Source organism: Chelmon rostratus, chromosome 7 (assembly GCF_017976325.1).
Source record: "Chelmon rostratus isolate fCheRos1 chromosome 7, fCheRos1.pri, whole genome shotgun sequence".
Classification (NCBI taxonomy): Eukaryota; Metazoa; Chordata; class Actinopteri; order Chaetodontiformes; family Chaetodontidae; genus Chelmon; species Chelmon rostratus.
Window position 1 is genome coordinate 22,579,763 of NC_055664.1, and position 22,582 is coordinate 22,602,344.

Below are 22,582 nucleotides of genomic sequence, written 5' to 3' on the forward strand. Positions count from 1 at the left end.
TCTGGTCAAGAATAGCAAGCTATTAAATGACTTCTGTAATGAGTAAATCAAATACTCATGAAACCAGAAACAGAAGCTTCCAATTTAGCTTCAAGAAAGTTTTTGCAATGTGTTTTTAATCCATCTACTGCAAACATGCACAGGTTTGCATGCACTGATTCCTCATGTATTATGTCCTTGTTTTGATCACTTTATTGTTTTATATTCATTAAATAATTGTGATGAAGTTATGTAACATTTCTAGAACATTTCCCACATTGTATAGCGCTTGAATCCTTCTAGCCAGAGCTCTATGAATGTTGGTTATGCAGTCACAAAGGTGAGCAAGCATTTAAGGAGCAGCCTGCAGGAGCTGCCAGTGGATTTTTCCTTAATCTCATCCGTTTGCATGTCACTCATCTCTGAAGTGCTGTTAGCAGACTTGAATTGTATTGAACAATAGCCTCCTTGTTTGTCATCGTCAACACTGATAAAAAGCACTGCACCGATCAGGATTGAGATAGTGAGCAGAGATTTCAAAAATAGTTCAGTGGATTTCGTATTTCCTACCAACATGTATTTAAGGAAAACAAAGCAAAGCACTGGACCTTTTAGCCCTCTTGACTTGTTGTTTTGTTTTTCCGGAGGCAAAAAAACTAAACCCTGAGCTCCATCCTAAAACCGCATATGGATATGCTCAGAGAAAAAAAAAACTTAATGCTTCTCAAATGTTTATTTTCTGAAGGCATTACTCAATGTTTATAGAGCATTTCTCAAGTCTTGAGTAGATGATGGGCCTTATTCCCTCTCACACAGCGTAATTTGTATGGAAATCTATTCCCTACAGTCTCTTTAATTGCACTGTGGATATTAATGGCTTCCTCTGGTGAGAGGAGGCAACTATGTTCATCCTCCAAACCCCTGCTGCCTTAACTGACGTTAATCATAGAATTAATGAATCTGCAGTGACACTGCAAGCTGAGAGCTGCACATCCAGCCAGGTTTCTGTCAGAGATGCAGCACAGATAAGGAGGATGAAGCTGCAATTATCTGTCCAGCCTAAAACATGCATTTAGTCGGCAGACATAAGATTTTGTAATGGATAGTGTATGTATATGTGTATATATGTATATATATATATATTAAATGTACTTGTGTTAAACAGACAAATAAAGATTGCAGTGGAGAAAGTAGACAAACAGAAAGACTGACAGGTCCAAGGAGAAGCAGTTATGCAGAACTCAGTGACTTTTAACTTGCATAAATAAATGGCTGTGTGCTTTGTTATGATAAACACCACCTTCCCTAACGCCAGTAAAATGACACAAGTGAGGCTTAAACAAGCCTTTCTGGTGCAGAACTGTCAGTGCGAGGCTTCCCACTTTGAGCTTTCAACACACAGACTGTGTGCATTTACACAGATCCTCTCCCCTGAATGAATATGCTAATCTACTCTCAATGTGGAAATCTGGTGCTACTGATTATAAGAACAAACAAAGAGGTAACTTTGTGAATCCCTTGGAGACTTCTTTCTGTTTGCAGGGAAACGAACGTAAAGCTCTGTGTCCCTCACACGTTGGTGTGAATGACTCCCAGAGAAAAGCTGCAGGAAAGAGGGGAAAAGGATGTGTCGGGCATTTTAATCTGGCCAGTTTTCCTTCATTGTCTGTGTTAAATCTCACCTGGTGATGGATTCCAAAATGCAACCTTTACCGCTTTTATTGATTATGATTTCAGGGTCGTCTGATCAAGCCGCAGACTGAGAAAATCTCTTTGGCTTGTGCTCTAGACTGTGAAAGTGAGATGAAGTAAACGTTGCACAGTGTAAAGCTCAAGAAATGTGCAAATCTAGTACTCTTTGCCAGCAAATGTTTCTAATTATATAAAATGATATTGGTGAGATAAATATTTTTGTTTTGAGCAGTAACATGAGCAGTAATAGTGGGGTGTTCTGGCATTCGCACGTGCTGTGCATATCAGAGGTTGGTGGAATGGTGTCAACAATGCTGTGACGTAGTTTTCCTTGAATCATCTGTTGAAGTGTGTCTGTAAGTGCTGCGTTTCTATGTGTTGTATTTATCCACAGTGGGCGTCCCTGTTCACACTTTCTGCTGTTGATGCTTCCAGAAACTCAAATGGCATCTCGTCTTGAGGATTTTTCCTCGGGTGTTTTGATCCGGCTCTGAAGCATTTATTAATTTATGTGAAACATCATCACAGAGTTACGATCATTTACCAGCCTTTTAATTGTGACTTCCGCAGTGTGAGACCGGCCAATACAAGAATCCTCTGTGAGTACACACTGCTATATAAATCATCTGTCCAGCTATTGATGTAGCACCAGTAGCATTATATAATACCTATAGCTGCTAATGCCTGACAGCAGGGTTGTCTGATCTGGTTTTGACTCCTGCGTGTTCCTCAGCTGTTCGGGCCTTCAGTCTCACCCAGGGTCACTGCCTGCTGGTGGAGGCTGACTGTGACCTCAGACAGCTGCACGCTCTCTCCTTCTCACTCTCTGGAGGCCTGTTAGGGACCATGATATACACATTACAAGATCTTCACAGCTATGGTCGGTCACCTAGATGTAATCAGAACATGTACAACAAGAGAACCGGGCTGGCAGGCTGAATGTTGAAATCATATGTAACTCAAGGAGTTTTGAGCTGTAAGCAGGATGATTAACTCCGTTGTTATAAACTTGTCTCTACTGGATTCTGACCTCAGTTTTGTTATTCTTATGAAATCTTTTTTGTTGTGACAGAAAAGATCCAAGCTTAGCTAAAAGTCACATACTGTAGTTCCCAAGGGGAAGCCACGGGGATTTTTAAAGGAGTAGATCATTTTAGAAGAATTGGACTATTTTTCCTATTTGTCTAGAGTTACGCACATCAGCCTCCACTTTTCTGAGAAGACTTTCCACCAGATTTATGAACCTGGCTGCTGGGATTTGCGCCCATTCAGCCACAAGTGAAGTGAGGTCGGTCTTTGATTTTCAGCGATAAGGGCTGGCTCGTGGTCAGTGCTACAGTTAATCCCAAAGATGCTGGATGGGGTTTGGACTTCAGGGCTCTGTGAAGGATAGTCATGTTCTTCCATACCAAACATTTCTGTGTGGACCTTGTCTAATCCAGTGTAAATTCATAAATAAGACATTAACAGGTCTGGAAAATTCTGGACAAACAGGAAAAAAGTTATATGAAGCATTATTATGAAGCACAAGTGTACTGATGAAGAGGAGACACTTATCTTTTTGTGAAAGAACTACAACAAGAGCCCTGACGTCGTAGTCATCACAACACAGGACGTTTTAAACTTGGTCAAAAAGGAGACGTATCAATGAATCTGCATCACTTCTGTGTCGCCCCAAAGAATATATGTGGTGTCTTAGAAGTGGCTTCGGCAGTGAGAGGAAAAGGCAACGTAGCACATTTTTTCCACATCAGTGTTTGAGTATGGCCAAGCATCTTCATCTGCTCCGTGACTATTTAGAGACAAACCTGGACACTGTGAAACGTCTTGATTCAAAGCATATGCGGGCTTTAAAATGCCGCAGGAAAATCAATTTTCATGAGATTGTACCGTTATTTTCGCTCCCCGTCTGTCCGTTGCCTAACAGGTGCCAAATCAGTGACCTCATGCGCTAAATTTAGAAGCAAGTCGTCATTTGTAGATCCAGCTCAGACTGTAAAGGGTGCTGCTGGCATGACGAGAGCATGAAAAATTCCACACATGGAAAGATGGAAAATGACTTGTGGCTTCCTGAGTGCAGAGGCCAGCCCGGCTGTTTGACAGGGAACTAGAAGGGGGAAAAAAAAGCCTGGTAGTATTTCTGGACTATTCCTTGTATATACAGTAATTTGTCAAGGTTGTGAAAACATTAGAAAAACTATTTGGTTAACCCCCTCTGAAATCTTTTAACGTTTTTATTGCAATTTCACCATTTTCATTGCAATTATTGTAGCTACATAAAATAGCACATAATATCATTTAACAATGCCTTCAAGGCCCTTGTGCTGAATGAGATCATCATGTTCAACGATTCCCATCATGTTTTGGAATACGTTATTGCCAAATATCCTCTTTGATCCTGTCATTTTGTGCAGAGGTGTGTGTGTTCACAGAGGTGTTTGAGCAGAAACTGTAACATCTGACAGTTTTATGTTCTTCGGTGAGAGGAAACAGGTTTATTGCTCTGATTCCCAATTATATCCACGCTGCCAATTAGAAAAGAAACAGTCAGTAAATCCGTTGGGAACAACATCCTCAAAATGACCAAGGTGGGAGTCTTTTCTGTGTGCGCTGTGTGTGTCTTGAGGAATTTCGGCCTGGGTTTTGTAAAGTAAGTGGAAAGAGACGTGGGCAGCCGTGTCAGGATGCAGGCCAGTCGCAGGAGGACAGGCACTCAGTGTGTGTGTGTGTGTGTGTGTGTGTGTAGCACAACACAAAAGCTAACAGGTTGGTCCAGCACTCAGCTGCCAACTGAGAAGAAAGGCAGAAACAAGATTTAGGAAGTAATGAGCCAGGAAGGGCCACACTCCTTCAGGACCCTGCACCAGGATGTAGTGACTAAACAGTCAACAGGCTCGAGTCCTGTTATCTCCTGTTGTGTGTGTGCTTACTTTTCCTGTGAATGCTCACCACTCCGCTGGAAACAAATCCAGACAATAACGCCTTTCTCATCCAAAGCTTCATCAGGTCTGGTGCTTCACTTTCCTCAGTGGTCCTGCATACACGCACGCACGCAAACACACACACACACACTCAGCATCCAAGCCAAGAACATTTCCGCAGGGTCGGTTTAGATACAATAACCACATTGGCTCTGTCACCGGCCTCCCAGATTTCCCACATAAACCGCACAGATTCCAGATGTTGCAGGGAGGCAAAAAGTCTGCGCCTCTGCTGGGCCCGCGGCCCTCGCCTCCCCATCCTCGGGTTGGCCTAACACGCGGCACAGCTCACGGCGAACGCTGTGTCCTTCTGCACAGAAGCAAGGCCGTGGGTAACCATGCTACAGGAGATTTACATAGCTGTGTGCTCCCACCTGTACCCAGATAACAAAAAAAAAAACACAGGGCTCTGTTAAAAGAGGCTCTGTCCCGGGGCAGTGTAGCACTGCGGCTTTCTTGTGGTTTCAGACCTGATTAAACAATTTGGCTCAGTAATCAAAGAGCAATAGCAGGCAGAGGCAGAGCAGACTTCCTGCATCCTCTCTGCTCTCTGGCTCACCGGCTTTAAAAGTTAAGGGCCCAGCAGGACCTGTTTGTGTCTCAGTTTGAAAACAATACCTGCACTGTACTTCCAGCTTATCACGGCTGATGAGTTGAGCAGAATTGCTGGACAAGCTGATTACACAGTCCACGCATGCATCATTAATAAAACAGATCATTAACGTGCAGCTGAAAGTATAAATTCAGCTCTTTTATTGGTGTGGAAGCATAAAAACTATTTGTTTTCATCTCGTAGTTCAAAAGTCATTTTCCTCTGTGTTGCTAACATAACTCAGCTTTATGAACATGTGGTCTGAGTGTTTGCACAGATGTTGATTGGTTTCCATTAAGCAGAAATGTTTTGTGTTGCTCTGTTTGAGAATCGTGTGCAGCAGCTTGAGACCTTTCAAGGCAAAGCTGCATTGATTTTAAATTTCAAAAACTACAAGACTGCAGGTTTCATTTTTAATCTTCTCCTTTCTTTCTCCTCTCTCTTGAGACATCTTGAAATATAAACACCAACTTCCTGTTTGACTTTGTTTCATGGAGGCTAATGTCATGCTACAGTCCATCATCAGATGCAATGTATGAAGAGTTATCCTGTCAGCTGTATTTAGAGGTGATTGCTGTGAAGCTGCCTTGGAGCAAAACTCCCCTAATGTGTATTTCATATTATCAGAAAGGTGATGGAAATTAGCCCCCGCTGGACAAAAAGAGACTTAAAATCAGCTTGAAAATTACTTAAAATTCAATAAAACATGAGCTTATTTTACATCTGCCACCTCTGGGAGAAAAGAGTGATTGAGAGAGAAATGTACCTCTGTGATTAGATCCTCGTTGCTTTAATAGAAACCAGGTGCTGCACAGTGGTGTAAATGTTTTCCCATGCATTTTTTGTGGCCAATGGAGCCTTAACAGATTCAGACCTGACAGCATTACATGCTTTGTCATTCAATGAAACAATAGCCACGTACGCTTGTCGTGCCAGTTTTACATTCTTCAGGCCTCTTTATACAAACTTTGACCCCTGCGAGCTCTCGCTTCTGCACAAGTTTCACAATATTGAAATAAAGTGTTGTAGCTTCATACCAACAGTCAAGTTATGTAACAAACAAAGTTGGTGAATCATGAAAGTCTTTCATTTTCTATTTTGAAAACAGATTTTACATAATTGATCATGTTTCATCTCCACAAAAGGAAGAAGTTATGACGTTACGACAGAGGGTCCTCTAAAAAAACAGAATTAGTGGCCACTTTAATGGATGAGGACCAAAGTCAGCTCCTCCTTCCCCAACCCCATAATCTAAACGCAGATATACACCACATGTGTGGCTCCTCTGGAAAAATGAACTCGACTTGGGAATATATGGTCAGGAAATTTATAGCACATGCCTGGGACGAGCCCTCAGGGGGTGGGATGGAGGTGGAGGGGAGATCTCCCCACTCCCCGAGCCTTGTTTCCATTAGGCTGGGAAGAGCAGTCTCCCAGACTATTCAAGGGGGCCTGGTGTTAGACCTCCTGGCCAACAGCATGACCCAATCGCGGAGGAGAAATCGGTTTCCTCACATCTGGGATTTTCCCACTGCAGCAAAGGGGCAGCATTCCACATCAGTCACCAGACACGGACACAGCACGCACACGAACTCTGGAATTTGTGTGCAAATAAATATGTGTGTGTTTATCTGTGTGTGTTTATGAAAGAGGGGGAGGGGGATGGAGGACAAAAACTAGCCCAGAGAACGTGCCAGTTTTTCAGGGAAAACGGGAAAACGAGCGCCTTCTAAAAGCCGCCCGGCCAAAACAAACAAGTGGGTGAGTCAGTGGAGGGAAAACATTCTCAGGATGATTGATGTTTCCTCTCCTTGCATCTGCTATTACTTCCACTGCCAAGGACCACTCCAGAGGCCAAGTCATCGTCTGGCCACAATGATACTCGCAGCGATAATGCTCATCTTTATTGTACAACGTTTTTTTAGAGTACGAGAGGGGAGGCGCAGCGGTGGGCTGTGTTTACCTCAGTGATTCACATCGAGAGGTCAGAACCTCGGTGCTGCTCTTCTTCCATCGCTTTTACCATCAGGGGCTGACAGGGACGGTATTGTCTGTCTGTCCATTCCTGCCGTGTCAGTCACCGGGCCTGGAGACTGACACCTTGTTTACCACTTTGACAACTAGCACACTCATTCATCATGGTGTTTTCAACCCATGTCAGCCCATAACAACCAAAGGATTAGTGAGATGACGGACAGAAGATGTTTCAGGATTCGTTATTAGAAAAAAAGTCCCTCAAATCTGTTTTGAAAGTCGCTTCACTTTTGTTGGAAGCAAAGGGTGTTATCTTGAATTAAGGATGAATTTGTGGCATGTTTTGTGTGAAATTGCCGGAATTTTTGCTTTAACTTCCAGCCTTTCTCTTTAAAAGCTTCCTGGTTCACGTGACCGGTGTAAAACAAGGTGCTTGACTCGGCCTAACCCTGACCCTTCCTGAACAGTCACAGGCTAAAATGAAACAGGTTCTTTGGACATGTGTGTGTGTGTGTGTTCTGTCCTCCAAGCTGCATTTAAGCCTGAGGTCTGATCAAGTGGGACTGAAAATAGCAACATGCTGATCACTGGTGCACAGATTCCTCCCTGAACCAAAAGAGTATTTATGTTTTCTCACATATTTTTCATTCCTGTGACCTTAAAATATCGGTGACAAATTCAGCTCGATCCATGCAGATGAAAAGCTGTCACACTCTGAGAATTATTTAGTTACCGTGAATGAGCAGAAAGTTTAGATGTTTTGCCTCATAGCGAGGTACAGTCTTCGATGTTTGTCTTAACCTCATATATGTAGATGTCAGATCCGGCAGCATCAGAGCAGTTTTTTGGTTTATTCCTCCTGACTGCACATCATTTCAGTTTCAGAACGAACTAATGAAAAACTGAACCCTTCATTAATATTCTCCCTTCAGCTACGCACTCGTTTGGCGCTCAGATATCTCACTCTGTGACCTTGTAATAATCTGTAAATCACTCATCCTGCTCAGTGGCAAATGGGGTCTATCTCCTTATTGAAATGAACTAATGTTAGCTCAGCTAGAGGGCAAACTGAGGTCAGCAGAGATTCGTTCATTTAAGAAACTGTCAGTCTTCAGCCACTCGCTCTGTGTTAAGACTGTGTGTTTATAATGGCATTAAACCTGTTATAACAGTAATCCCAGCTGGTGAACAAGAAATAAATGCAGCTGATATGATATCACCACTCTTAGGTCACGTGCTGCCTGAATGGGCACACAATAATAGGAGGAAATTCCTAGAATAATTATGGTATAATGATTACTGAAGTCTGGCAGGCAGCAGCAGCCCCGTAGAAGAACTTATCTTGTTTTTCTTCAGACGTGAGCTGAGGCTTTATTTTCAATATCTGCAGTGCAAGATATTGTGACAACAAAACTAAATGGTGCTGAAACTGAACCCATGTTGCTGTTGAAGGGTTGACCTACTCTAACCTACCTGAGGGGAACTCACTGAACCCTCACTAAGCTTTAGAATAATAGATAACATCATCCTAATGAGAAATGTGGGTCAAAATCCTAATAATTGCTAACAAAGTGAGGGTATTATTGATCCCTACAGATGCAGGAGTCCCTATAACTGAACATTACTGCTGTGCTGTAGTGATTTTTTCAAGCTTTTTTCCTTTACATGTGTGTTTTGGGATGAGAATGAAGAGGCAGACTGGACTGGAGAAAGTGATTGCTCAGTCTTGAAATGTGTCATTTGAGAGCCGCTCTGTGTTTGTAGTGGTGGTGGTGGTGGTGGGGTGTTGAGTGGTTAGCAGCTTGTGATGCCTTCATGTGTTCTACGTAGAACTCTGTTTCCTACGTTAAAGTCTTATGTTAGAATTGTTGACGTTTTGGAAACTGTCTGGTGGTTGTTTTTTTTTTTTTTTTTTTTTCTAAAAATCAGGTCCCTCAGGGTTGAGCTATGTTATAAGCCCCTGTAGGAGACTGAAAGGAAAATTGCCTCCAGACATTGTTACATGCAGTATTTTGCTGTTATCTCATTTAACTGCAGTCCTTTGGCTTTTTGCAGCTGTAGTCTCAAAAACAACAACAACTTTTAGTTGGAAATACTTTTAATGGTTGCTTATTTAACAACAGTCTTGTACTTCTGAGATGTACATTTTAAAAATTTCATTACTTTATCTGTTTTCATTTATATATAGTTTAATACTTTTAAATGGTTTGGGATGGTTTTTTGTAAGTGTTTTAATGCCAGTAAACGTGGTGTTGAAAAAAAAAGCAACATCCAGAAGAGTTTTCTTAACATACTGTATCTACAACGATTCTGTGAGACAAATGATGTGGGTCCAAAAAACGCTTTAACCTCACCTGCAAGGAATGTTCTCTCAGTGTTCTTTGGGATAAACCATCATGCAGGAATCATTAGTATTCACATAACCATGACAGAACATTATATGGAGGGCTCCTTGTGATGTTCTTTAAAGGTTACATGAAATAATATTAAATGAGAACCTTCATGGAACATTACAAAAATGTATGTTTGCTGGGTCCTTAAGTGTGTGACATTTAATATTAAACAAAGGCTGAATAGCTTGCATGCATATAATGAATTCATAATATTTTCATATAATCCAAAATGGTCCCATTTTAACATTTGTTGTCACCATCAGTCCTTTAAGCTCTCCCCTCCTCCCCTTCCCTCACTCTTACCGTTTTGTTGGGTAAATCATGTGCGCTCAGCTGCCAATCGTCATATTTCCCGCAGCGCCTGAAGGTCTCACCTCTTAGTAGCGCTCGCCGCGCGTGAATCCCTTCACAGACGCACGCACACACACACATCTGGTGTGAGTGTGAAAGTCTGGTCTGGTGCTCCTTTATCACTTTCTTTTGCTCGTTTCATTGATCTGCGTTTCTCACCGAGAGGAATATTTATTTTTCCCTCAAAATGTTGACAGCTGCGTTTGAGGACCGCGCTCTGAAGTCAGCTCTGCTGCTGCGCTAGAGAGAAAGTTCACAACCGGGAACAGGAAAGGTGATTTTCTGTCGGAGACTTTAACATAACGGGTTTGTGCGGGACGGAGAGGATTTGGTTATTATGAGCGAGTGGAGGATTTGCGATGACATCTAGAAGAAACTCAGCGAAACTGAAGCTCCGGCGGTCTTTCAGCGAGCAGCTGCGGAGCTCCACATCCAAAGCCTGGGATTTACTCTGGAGGAATGTCAGGGAGCGGCGGCTGGCAGGTCAGTAGCCCGCTACAGGCAGACCCGAGCCCGCTCAGAGAGTGTGGTGTAGTCACTGTCAGTTAATTTTTTGATGGCCGCAAACACATCATCCATGGTGCGCATTCAAAGTGGTGCAACTAGTGTTCGAGGAAAAAATGCATTTTTGAAACTGTGATAATTTGACTTAGATTTTATCTCTAATGATAAGCTCAGTCGGTAAACTGGATATATATTTAAATGTGCTCCAATTCATGCTAAAAATGAAAATGTGACACTTTTTGTTGTCACCAGGATTGCAGTTCTGCTCTGATGAGAAACCTGAACACTTAACACGGAACAACAACATTAGTGTATAACCTCTTGCACACGTGTAGGAAATCCTTGGTCATCTGCTTCATTTTTAACTCTTAACTTCTTCCATTAAGAAGGGGCATGGGCCGGCTAATGCCGCAGGGTGGCGCTGATGGGTCATTTTTGCACTTTGAAGTGAAAGCTGAGTGAGGGTGGAGCATATTTGATCATTTTCCTATTTGAATCGTGGTGCGAACGTATCCACGTGCTCATAGAGCAACAATTATCTTTAAAATGAATTCAAACACATATTTTTATATCTATCTTTATTTCTATCCATCACTTTCCATATTTTCCATTTTTCCACAGTGTCAGTGACAGTATTGCAGCTGCTTCTCAGTCTCTTTGAATTAGCATAGATCCTTTCATAGTTTCACATATAGATATTATAGAGGGATTACAGGTTTATAAACACTTGGATGTGAATCCTCTGACCCGTGCAGTGTCCCAGCAGTGTGACTCCAGTGCAATGGTGTAGGCTATTCATATATGCTTTAACCTCTTATAATGCACCTGTCTCTCTGAAGTACAAGACATACTGTGCTGCCAAACATTGTTGAGTCACACTGGACTTTATTGTTATTAAAGTCCCAAGTCAAGTCTCTTCAAACCGATATTATATATATAATTTATACGATATTTGCTGCATTATGTGTATGAAATTATACGCAAAAGATGTAGAATCATACATTTGATGCTGCCATTTAAGAAAAGGATTGTGGATTAGAACATTACCTCAATATAGGCAATTGCTTCAAAGAATCTCGGTGGGAGGAAGGAATATATGTTACATTTTAAACAGTGTGGATCAGTGTTTTAATTTTCTTATAAAGCTCCTTTGGGGTAAATCTGAGAGAAAGACTGATGCTGTAGATGTTGATGCCTGTTGAGGGCTGTGTGTGAGGGGTGGAAATCAATCATTTGTGCAGTAACCTACATCTACCGCTAGGTGCAGTGACTTGAACACAGCAGCAGGAACAGCCCTGTCTTCATTGGGAGGAGTTTGAGTGTGTAGTGTCACTCAAATAGAGAACAGACCAAGTGTTTTTGCTTTGTTTTGTTGTATTCTGTGCATGAAGTTTGATACATGCCCGGCTCAGCTGTGCAGCCTGCTGAGGCACGTTACTGATGCAGCAGCTGAGTCCTGCATTGTCCGGATATTTGACACATTAATCTTGCATTCTTTTCCATATACAGTATGTGTCTCAGTGATGTGTGCCATGCATCTGGCAGTCTCTGCAGTCCGGAGGCCTTGAGCTGCTGATATACACACTGAACAAGGGGTCACATACAGCCCTGATACAGCTAACTGACTTGACAGATGGACTGAAAGTTATGTGCATACTGTTAAGCTTTGTTTATCCCTGCAAGGAAGTTCTCTGGTGTTATTTTTCGCTAGGTGTGCTGCAGATACATATATTGGAGCAAACAGGAGAAAAGGGAAATTAGATGGACAAGCTCTGGATTTGTAGCTCAGGTGTTTAAGATCCCTGACAGGTAATTTCTAGTTCATCACACATGATCTGGCCAGTCAGCTAGGAAATTCATGTGTGTCACATGACAGATGGAGGCCCATTTACAGCCAAATACTGATGGATGGCAGCTGTGAAGGTCAGTTTTTAGAGAGAGATGCATAAAATCTTTGTGCACACTGAAGCAATGCCTACTAGACTTAAACTATGTGCATCCACATATCAGGTAAAAAGTGTGGAGCCCGTCCATGAAACTGTTTTTGCGTTTAAAGTGTGTCTGTACCCTGCTGCTGTGTTGAAGGACACTTTGCAGTAAGCAAATGTTTAAAAGGACGTGGCGGGTCTCACATGCTCCTGTGTGATTAATAGGTGTTAACTGTCACAAGTTAACTGCGATGCAGGAGCCAAATACTGATAAATGTGAGGTGTCATACTTTCTCTCTATGTGTATGAATATATATCACAAAGCATTTTTTTTAATTACAGGGAGATATGCATGAAAGATGTGAGGATTTTGACTTTGAGTTGAGTAAATTGCTTCTGCAGATGAATGAAAATACAAGATATTGTGAAATACTATTGGAAAAAATAAACAGACAAGGAGAAATAATGAGAAAATTGTTGAGATTGTGAACAAGCAAGCAGTTATTGTGTTTCATAATCCACAGAAAATTGTGCTTCTTTGGAATTGTAATGAGTTGTAGTTCTCTGCCTGAACCATCAATCACATAATGGTGAATAATGACAATATATTTATATTTTATCAGATATAATGGGAAATCTACAATTTTAATGCAAGATGCATAATGTTCTTCTCTCATGTTCTATTTAGTTCATATAAATTTCATTTAATCATTTGCAGGTGAGAAGGCAAAGTATCTCGGGACACACATCTGCTTTGGGGGAAACCCAGCAGCTTCATGCAGGTGCTTGAGCAGCAATAACCGCTAAAGATGAGATTAAAGTCTGAATAATTAAGCACGGAGTGATGAGTCACAGCTGTAGTGCAGTACACTGCGCTATTATTAAATGATCAAATGCTTCAGTTTACCTGCAGAGCAGCACAACTGGTCTTGCAGTATTAAAGTGTGATTTACTCCCAGACCTGAGCTCAGAATTCAGACATTTGATGGCTCATGAGGTGGAAACCTTCAGTCACACTGCTGCTATTCTTAACCCTCAACCACAGGAAACGTAGCCACACCAGAGCCAGAACTGCCCAGTGTGGATTACATGTGTCTGCCGCTGAATCAAACCACATCAGAGCGCCGTCTGAACTCCACTCAACTGCCTTCTTACTCATCATCTGCGGGCTCTGAGCTTTGACTCCATGACTCAGAATATAAGTTTCCCTTTTTTTAAATCGCACCTAGCCGAGAAGCAGAGACTGAATGACGGTTGGACAATGCATTACTGCCCCATCTCGACATGGCTTCGTTTGTCGTCACGCAGCCACATTCATGGCCTTCATTGTGATGAAGACTAAAATCCTCTCTGTCAAGCTCTCCGGCATCTTACAGAGCCTCATGTGTTTATGTGTAACGTGAGTCTGGATTCCTGTTGCCATGCTGTATAGCAGTTGAGCTCTGAAACCCAGACAGAGGCGTGTTGGAGCAAGTTTGATAAGGGCTGGAGTCGCTGCGCCTGACACACAACACTCCCACTGTGGACACACCGCAGCCATTTCTTCATGGCATGCAGCACAAAGTCAAACACAGGGACACCCGGAGAGAGCGCCGTAGATCTCGAAGCTCTTTCACAACCGCCGCTGAGGTATTTGAGTGCAGACAGACGTGAAAACACCATTAATCTCGTTCATTATGATGTTGCATAGCAGTGGATGATTGATTCCGTAATCCGATATGTGCGATGCACGCGGTGAGTTTCTTCGTCTAGACGGGGAGGGAAGAGAAATGGTTTGAGGGACATTGCGCCGCTGCCAACACGCCGCCACTCATTTTTTAGCATCTGACACCTGAAGCGATCCTTGTACAGTATGAATGAACACAGGTGTTTGTGTGTGCACAAAATGAGTCTCCTCCCAATGAAGTCATCTGAATAGTGTCACTCCACCTAGTGCCTTAAAAAAAGCAACAATCGCACATTTAAATAGCTCCACCTGAGGGTGTGGAGAGGGTCATTAAACCCAGGAGAGGTTTATGAAAACGTGCAGCGAGCTCTGAAGTGTGCTGCTGAATTGTGGTCTTTGTGAGCTTAAGCTAGGGTGGATTTTGCCAGCCAGGGAGCGAAACAGACAGGGCCTGTGTTTGACTTGGTCGCTTGCCCACTTGTGCTCTTTTCACATGTATGGCGCCATGCTTATACTACACAGGCGAGCCTGTATGCAGAGGCCCGGTCACAAGGAGAGTGGCAGGGGCCCTGGCTGACGCTGGGCAGGTCAGCTCGTGTGGATGTGGACTTGACTTCAGGTGTGAGGAGACTGTTGTTCCATGTTGTAAACCGGCTGATACGAGCACGCTTTTCGAGGGAGCATGAGTTTTATTTTTCATTCAAATATTAGCGTTCCAAATGGTGGAAATTGCTTTTTCATCCGTTTTGCATGCTGTCAGATAACTGTTTCATTCATGGGGACTCAGTTTTGGTTTTACCTCTACATGTAAAGCAGGTTTTGAGTGTGGGCATTGACAATGGGAAAGCTGCTGCTGTTGGACACGATTATCCCACAGTTCACACTGTGGACGATGGTGACACAACTCCCGAAAGTTCTTGAGTTGACAACAGTTGCATTTAGTTTTTTGGGGTTTTTTTTTGTGAAATTATTAGCAAATTGTCATTTTCCTCCAGTTCACATACATTTTGCTATGTCTTCAGCTCAATATAAATACATATTTTAAAACACTTGATGCTTTTATCATGGTTTCTTTGTATAATCCCTCCTCCTATTAATCCTAATTTCTTTTTTTTTTTTTTTTGGTTCATTACAACTTTCTTCAATTGCAGTTTGATTGCCATCCATAAGCACACCTCTCACTTCCTGTTAGTACAAAATGGAAACACACACTCTTGTATACAAAAAGCTGTATACTATAAAAAATAGTATATTATCACACATATTATAATTACATAGTATGATTTTTTTAATTCTTTAGCCTAAATATTTTAAACTTTTGTTCTTTACAACTTAATTCAAAGTCACAGCTTGATTGACGCTTGTTGGCACATGTCTTAAATCACTTAACAAATTACCTTCTTGTACACTGACTGCAAATATACCACGAACATTAGTAGTAAATACTTGAAATTTGAGTATGCAATAGGGACCAGGGGCACATTGTCAGTAGAGGCTGTAATTCCTGTCACTTAACGGCCACCAGAGCTGAACAGATGACATGCCGGAGCCTGATCTTTCCTTTTGTGTTGAGTAAAGGGGATATAGGCCACTCATATGTATTCAAGCTAAAATTTCTTTTCCCCCCTGAGGAGCTGACACTTTGAGGAGACCTGCTGAGAGGCCTTCCTGTGGCTGGAGCTAGGGGTTACGTGGTGGGGGTGGGGGAGCAGAAATTAGCATTCTCCAACCGAGAAAACAAGTTCTCCCTTTCTCTCGCCTCTGTACTTTTCTCCTAAATGGCACAGAATCACTCTCGCCCAGTAAACTTGGCACCTGTGTGACCAGCAACAGCAGAAGAGTTGTTCTAGTGCAGGGCGGGTCCAAAACCACTATTTTTCTAAGCCCTCCCACACCCCTCTGTCTTCCACTCCTGCTCTCCTTAGTCAGTTCATAGGCATTCCAATGGTATTTATATTTCCCTCCAGAGCAGGGGGAAGTTGACGAGCGTTCACACAGACATTGGATTCAGCTCAGCAAGGTGGGCAGTACTCCCACTGCTTACTTTCCATTGGCCTCCTGGTGGTCACATGACCTGCAGAGCTCATCTGAAGTGTTGGCACTCCTCCCCCTAGGCTCTGCTCTGCTGTCCCTCTCAGCTCACTTAAGGCTTTTTGCGCCTGTATGATAAGTTTTCTGTTGGTGGGAGAGTGTGTGGGTCAGGGCCTTGTTTGGGGTACAGGGTTTCAGTTATGTTTCGGGAGCTCTCAGAGTCCACAGGCAGCGAGTGTCTTGGGAGTATGACCCCAGAGACTCAGGACATCTACCTGAGAATGGACCATCATCGCAGACGCTCTGGATACAGGCTGGGCAGGATCATTGCCAGGCAGCAACTACTCAAGAAGATCGCAGGAGGTAGGAGACGAGTTTGGATAGGACTGACAGTTCAGGCTGTTGCACTCTTAGATGGATATCAAACTTGTTTAGCTTTGGCTGAAGAGCCAGCTGTTAGGTACTCTGTTTAAATTAATCCGTCTTTGTCATACTTCCAGGAATGTTAGGAGTAACACCTAAGCAAGCTGGCAGTCAAAACATGTAGTGAATAAGAAATGAGACATGCCTCTGAGTATGAGAGTGCAGGATAACCTGGTGGCAACTGAACGAGGGCAGAGTTGTGTTTCAGTTCATATCTCTGTATTTTCATTTGTTTTAAGATAGAGGCAGAATGCAATAAGAATAAAGACAAATGTAATCGTAACAGTGTGTGTATGTGTGTGTGTCACTGTAGACAAACCCAAACTTGACCTTCATCTATAAGGTAGTCAAGGGTGCAGTCATAGGTGATCTGTTAGGTAACAAGAGTTAAGCCCACAGTGTAAACAAAAGATATCAGTGATTTTATGACCTGAGCACATTTTGTGTAACAAGGAGAGCTAGGGGCTTTTTTTTTTTTTTTTTTTTTTTGACAAGAACATGGCCCAACCTCACATTCGTCTTTCTCCAAAGCCTGTAACACCTTTGCATTCACCTGGTCAGTCCTGGGAGGGGGCAGGGCGGCATAACAATAGAGAGGACAGAGCGCCGCCACTCCTGCTCCCTCCTGCAGGTGTGAGCACGCTGACGCTTAATCAAAGGGTGGCCGCGATTAATAGCAGAATAAAGCTTCGTCAGTGAAAAACTTAAGTCATCGGATGGCGACACAGCATAGTTCTCCTCTCAGTCACACTAAGGAGAGCATGAGTCAGAGAACGCAGCCACTTGTGTGGGCTGTATCAGCACAGAGGACCGAGGCAGCGCACGATGCATGTTTTGTGACGATGCGAACGGTACGCAGAGCTTACTGTTGGGCTGATGTGTGAAGATATGTGGGTGCCGTGTGTACAAACACTTGTTTTCGGTGGAAGTCTTCATGATCTGATGTTCGCAGGCGTGTGCAGTCATGTAACCCGGCATGTGTTTTCAGATTGCTGAAGCCTGGTTTGACAGCAAACCAACAATTTGGGTCATCTGTGACACAGACTGAAAATATGTGCATGTTTCAAGTGGGTTTTAGGATTTCTTTTCAAGTAAAAAGTCATTCTAACAGCTTTTACTTGCAAATTTATTGTCAGTTGACGTTTTAAATCCTTAAATATGATTTAAAAGTAGATTTGATTTATTTGACAGTTTTCATTGCAGAGTTGCCATTTTCATGTGGTTTTACACTGTTTTCATCAGGCTTTGATAACTGTATACAATCATAATCCTCATCCTCCATAAAACAGTTTCAGCTAAATAAACGTAGGTATTAAGAATCACAACACCAGAGAGAAGAAGAAGCTATATTTGCTGAAGTGTGTTGCCTGTGAGCGTGTCAAAATGTTAGAAATGTACAAACATTAATCAACAAAAACTGAAGGCTGTAAATAGCAGTAAATCAACTTTTCCGGTGAATGAATTTCAAGCAGTTTGTCGAGGAAAGTGAATATAAACGCTCATATTCTTTACATATGATGGATTATACACATTTGTCTAAGGAGTCTGTTCCCAAGGTGGTAAAAGACTAAAAAAAAGATAAAACAATGAGAAACTTAAAGTGTTTCACATCTGTTTTTATCAGCTGTCTTAAGTGCTGTGATTATGTCTAATTTTGGTAATTGTAGTTTTTAATCTGACTGGCCTTAAATGCCTTAATTGAGCAATTATTTTTGAGGTGTAGCAATTTTTCTTCATTTTCCTCAATATGAATCTAATTTCCTTTTCTACGTCATGTCTCACCTTGTGCGATGCATGCCGGTTTGAAATGCGCGAGCCAGCAGCGAGGTAGCATTTTAAGGGACTGACTGCAGAGTGTGCAGGACTGATCTCCATGTGTTGCAGTGGCTCCTGCATTCCAGCTGGCCAACCCTGTTGACATAGCAGGTTGAAAGTGAGTGGGGGCCATGGTGATGGGCAGAGTCACTCAGTATTGTTACACCCCAAATTCCAGGCAAGCCTGTGGGGGTCTTAGTCATGTTTCCGATTTGATGGCATTTCAAAGCCTCCAAAGCTATGTGTGTGGGTTCCCGTTCGGTCCACCATGATGAGCGACCAGGACTGAAGACTCACAAGTTCCTACTGTCCCGAAATTCTTACCACTGTATCTCATGAGCTTTGAGAGTGAATGGACATAAATGCACAGCTGTGTGAAGGGAGATGGAAAGAAACAGGAGTGCTGCACAGTGGGATTGTTGTGTAAGGGAAAGGGCCTGTTTTCATTGCGGAGGAATGTGTCTCCTTTCCTGAAAATATTCCTCGGACTTTGAAGGAGTATTCCATACTTCATCTCTCTGGAAGGGCTACTGCGTGTCTGCAGCTTTCTGCTCTGCCTGCCTCGGTTCCTCCCTGCTCGGCCCATCTGGGGTCCAGATTCTCAGGATTTCGGCACGTGTTGTTGCTACTCATGCGTTCAATCTATGTGACCAACATACATTTCATTTACATATATTTTTTATACTGTTGTACACTGACTGTGCTTTGTGACTCAATGAGCTTTTTATACCATCATAGAAAAAATTCTTCACTTGTTGACCCAAATTTTGAGCAAATCGCTGTATTTGTAGCGTTTTCGTAGCAAAACTGCCAAATACTTTTGATTTTTCCAATTGAAAATTGGCTCTTCTAAATGATAAACACTATATTGATATTATTCAGGTCTCCTAGGAGACATTGTTTGAACTTCTGTTTTTGCCTTGATAGTCTTAACTGTGTCGATTTTGCTATGGAATTTAAGGAACGTCAGGAAATGCTAAGATGCATGTTTGAATATGAATGAATCTCAGAGTAATATGCCAAGAAATCAGTTGATATTTATTGCAATAGATGATTGGTTTTCATCCATTTTCCTTGTGCACTGAGCTGGATTTTAGTGAAAACTGGAAAGTCCACAGATAGCTCACAGGAAACCCTGAGCAGCTGAATGCTGCACCGTGACTAAAAGCATGCTCGCTGACTGTGGCTGTTTGGTTCTTTTTGAGGAGCTGTTGTGTTTCGGTCAAGAAACCCTGTCCAGTGTGACCCCTCCGTGGCCCTCCTTCATGGCTTTTTGACCCCGGTGCAGCCAGCGGGCTCCGATCTCTGCCCTGGAAAGGCCATTAGTGCATTCTGCTATGGCTGAGGACGTTGTGCCTCTCTAGTCAACTGACACAATTTATTGTGTGGCAGCTGTGTGCTCATCATGAATGTGTCTGTGTTCTGGAGTTACAAAGCGTGCCTTTTATTTGGCTGTCATGACTGAAAGGCTTGTGTCTTTCAGGTTAACGTGTTATCGGCCACATTTGTTCTCCCGCTGGCAGCTATCAGTGTTCGTACTCTGTGTGCATAGTGCATCTTACATTGCTGTTTGCTCAGTGCTACAGTAGATAAGCACACACTGTTTTGCATATTTTTTACTGCAGTCAACTATATTTTACTAACAATGCTCGTCATATCAACATTAACTGCCTTGTATCATGGTTGAGAGAAGTTCAATGGCAAATTTTAAGCTTCTGCAAACTTTAAATTTCTTTATCAACAAGGAAAACCTACTTAGAAGCAAGACTTTTCTTAGCAGGATAATAGTGTGGAACATTTACACACTTGTAGCACAGAGAGGACAGGAACACTTCAGCTTGTTAAGAGGACAAGCTCTACCCCTCTTCTTCAGCTCGTTCTCTGACTAGTAGCTCGGTAATTGTTTGAAACCAGCTCTGAAAAGGGTTTTTTCATTGTTCGGTCTATTGAGAAGCAGTAATGATAAAAAGGGCTCTTTAAGGTGAGGAATCTGGTTAGACTATGCCCTCTCCCACTCAAGACTCCTCTTCCAAAAGCACTGAATTATTCATCAGTGGTCTGCAACAACATGTGGCACATTAGATCATCTGTGTGTGAAACAAATATAACTGCTCCTTCATTCAAATGGAGGTTTGATGATGAGCGAAGATGTAGCCTTACGCATTGTTTACTTAGTACACACAAACCCAGTTTATCTTTTATTCATGAATCTCTGTGTTGTGGAGGTGATTGATATGCAGATTCTGTTTGCTATCTTCAGAAGCCAGTAAATAACACTGTCATGGAGCGAAAAGCAATTCCAACGATTTTGTCTCTAGCACTGCTGTAATCACACTTCAGCTAATTGAATCTATAGCTTGTGCTCTCGTTTTGTGCTTAAATTAGACGACGATTGTGTTGAACAGGTGCTAAATATGCACTGAAAAAATACGAAAATAATGTCACATTAGGGGGTAATGAACGTCTCAGCTTATTCCAGAATCCACACCGCACACTCATTCTGATCATGTAGTGGTTTTACACCGGTAAAGGGAATGAGTGGCAAAATAAAGTGGGCTCAAACTAGAAAGTATGCATGCATACTCTCATTTCATTTTGAGGATGCTGTTGATGCACACTATTTTCCCACAATGCATAAGGAAACTGCTCACGGCTGGAAACTTTTAAAAAATATTGTGGGTGGTAGTGAGACAGCACGGAATAGAAAATTGTAAGCATAATTATATCTCAAAAAAGATATTTTTATTTAACTCTTTGACATTCAATTGGCAGTGACAGCTTGATTGATGTCCAACGTTGCACCATTATGCTCTATAGATTTAATATGTAGCACTGACTTGGGACATGCCTACGTTTGCATGCTCTGTCTGTGTAACTGCCATGCGTTTTGCAACCTGCAGTATGTGTGAGGCTGATACTGAAATGGAAGTTTATCATTTAAGCTGAGTACTGATAATTTACTTCCAATTTAATTATTAGCCGCTGTTACTGAACTCATATGTAGCAACAGTTGGTTGGTGGCCGTTGGTCATTTCCAGGCTCACTGAAAAAAAAACAAACAAAAACGAGTAAATGATTCAAGAGTCTTGTAACGGCTGGGAATGACTCAATCCAACCAACTGCGGGTAAATAAAGGTTACCCTCATAATGCTCCTATACAGATTCCCGCTTCTTGCCTGTAGGCGGCAGGCTGAGCTCGTGTTCTTCCTGTAAAGCTTTGTCCTGTGTGTGAATCAGTGTAGCTCCTGCCTACGCACACACACAGAGTAGCTGACAGCTGCCACATGTGCAGGGCTAATCATTTACTAAGAGGAGATTTCAGAAAACGCCTCCGCTGCCCTGCGACAGGAACGGAAAGTCACATATTAACAGAGCCATGATGGAAAAGTTCTCCTGTTCTCAGGTCTTTTACATTCCACAGATTAGAAAATGCTAATTCACTGGAAAAAAAGCCTTGTTAACCTACATCCAGCGAATCATATGCTAAATATGTTCTGACTCAAATAATCAATTCTTTTTCATAAGAAAGTGTCTTGAATAAATCAGGCATGCAGAAATGTTAAGGTTACATTTGAATTTTATGGGCTTTACAGAAGGATTCAAACATTCACATCTGTGTATGTAAAGATACGGTTTTGTAACATTCAGGTGATGTGTAACATGTTCCACATTGATCTGCACTGATTAGATAGCTGCGATTACAGACTCCACTTAAAGGCACATTACATTCTGGAGGAGTGTTTGCTGCACCTCACGTACATAGGGCATTCTGTATTCATCATATAGTGTATTTTCTCACCATCTGCAGATAAACCATGCCAGACTTCAGCACTTGGCTGCCTTCCTGTGGCAGAAATGTATATTACATGTGATTAGCTGGGAAAAACTGACAGAGACGCAGAGGCAGCGTGCATCCAGACCACAGACATTCAGCCGCTGTCTCTTCACTTTATAGGCCTTTTAGCCGGGGAGTGACTGTCTGAACACAGCCTGTCATTGATGGCCACACATGCCAAACTGTCCCACATTTTCTATTGAAAATGTGTGTGTGTGTGTGTGTGTGAGGGAGAGACTCTGTGAACTCTCTGATGAAGCAGAACAATCACATAGCTCTTTCAGCGGGTGCATTCTTGATAAGCTACGCTGCATCTCATCATACACGACAACACATGCTGACAGTATCATCATCTCTGCCGCCACTCGCAGCAAGTTGCCTGAGTGCCGCGAGGCTCCAGAGTCTTGTGGCCGTTCAC

The 22,582-nt window shown here is 42.4% G+C and overlaps 1 protein-coding gene across 4 annotated transcripts in view; it reads left to right on the forward strand.

Moving 5' to 3' along the window:
- Positions 1 to 22,582, forward strand: part of stard13b (StAR-related lipid transfer (START) domain containing 13b) — a 56,842-nt gene that overhangs the window by 15,695 nt on the left and 18,565 nt on the right. The window contains exon 1 of one of the 4 annotated variants that reach the window (XM_041941462.1): positions 10,304 to 10,445. The exons of 1 other annotated variant lie outside the window; for it this stretch is intronic. In XM_041941462.1, the coding sequence (XP_041797396.1) occupies positions 10,322 to 10,445 (124 nt within the window). In that variant the 5' untranslated portion in view covers positions 10,304 to 10,321. Of the gene's footprint in view, positions 1 to 10,303; positions 10,446 to 13,959; positions 14,024 to 16,269; positions 16,455 to 22,582 lie in introns of those variants that run through there. 2 more of the 4 variants (XM_041941464.1, XM_041941461.1) reach the window with 2 other exon arrangements.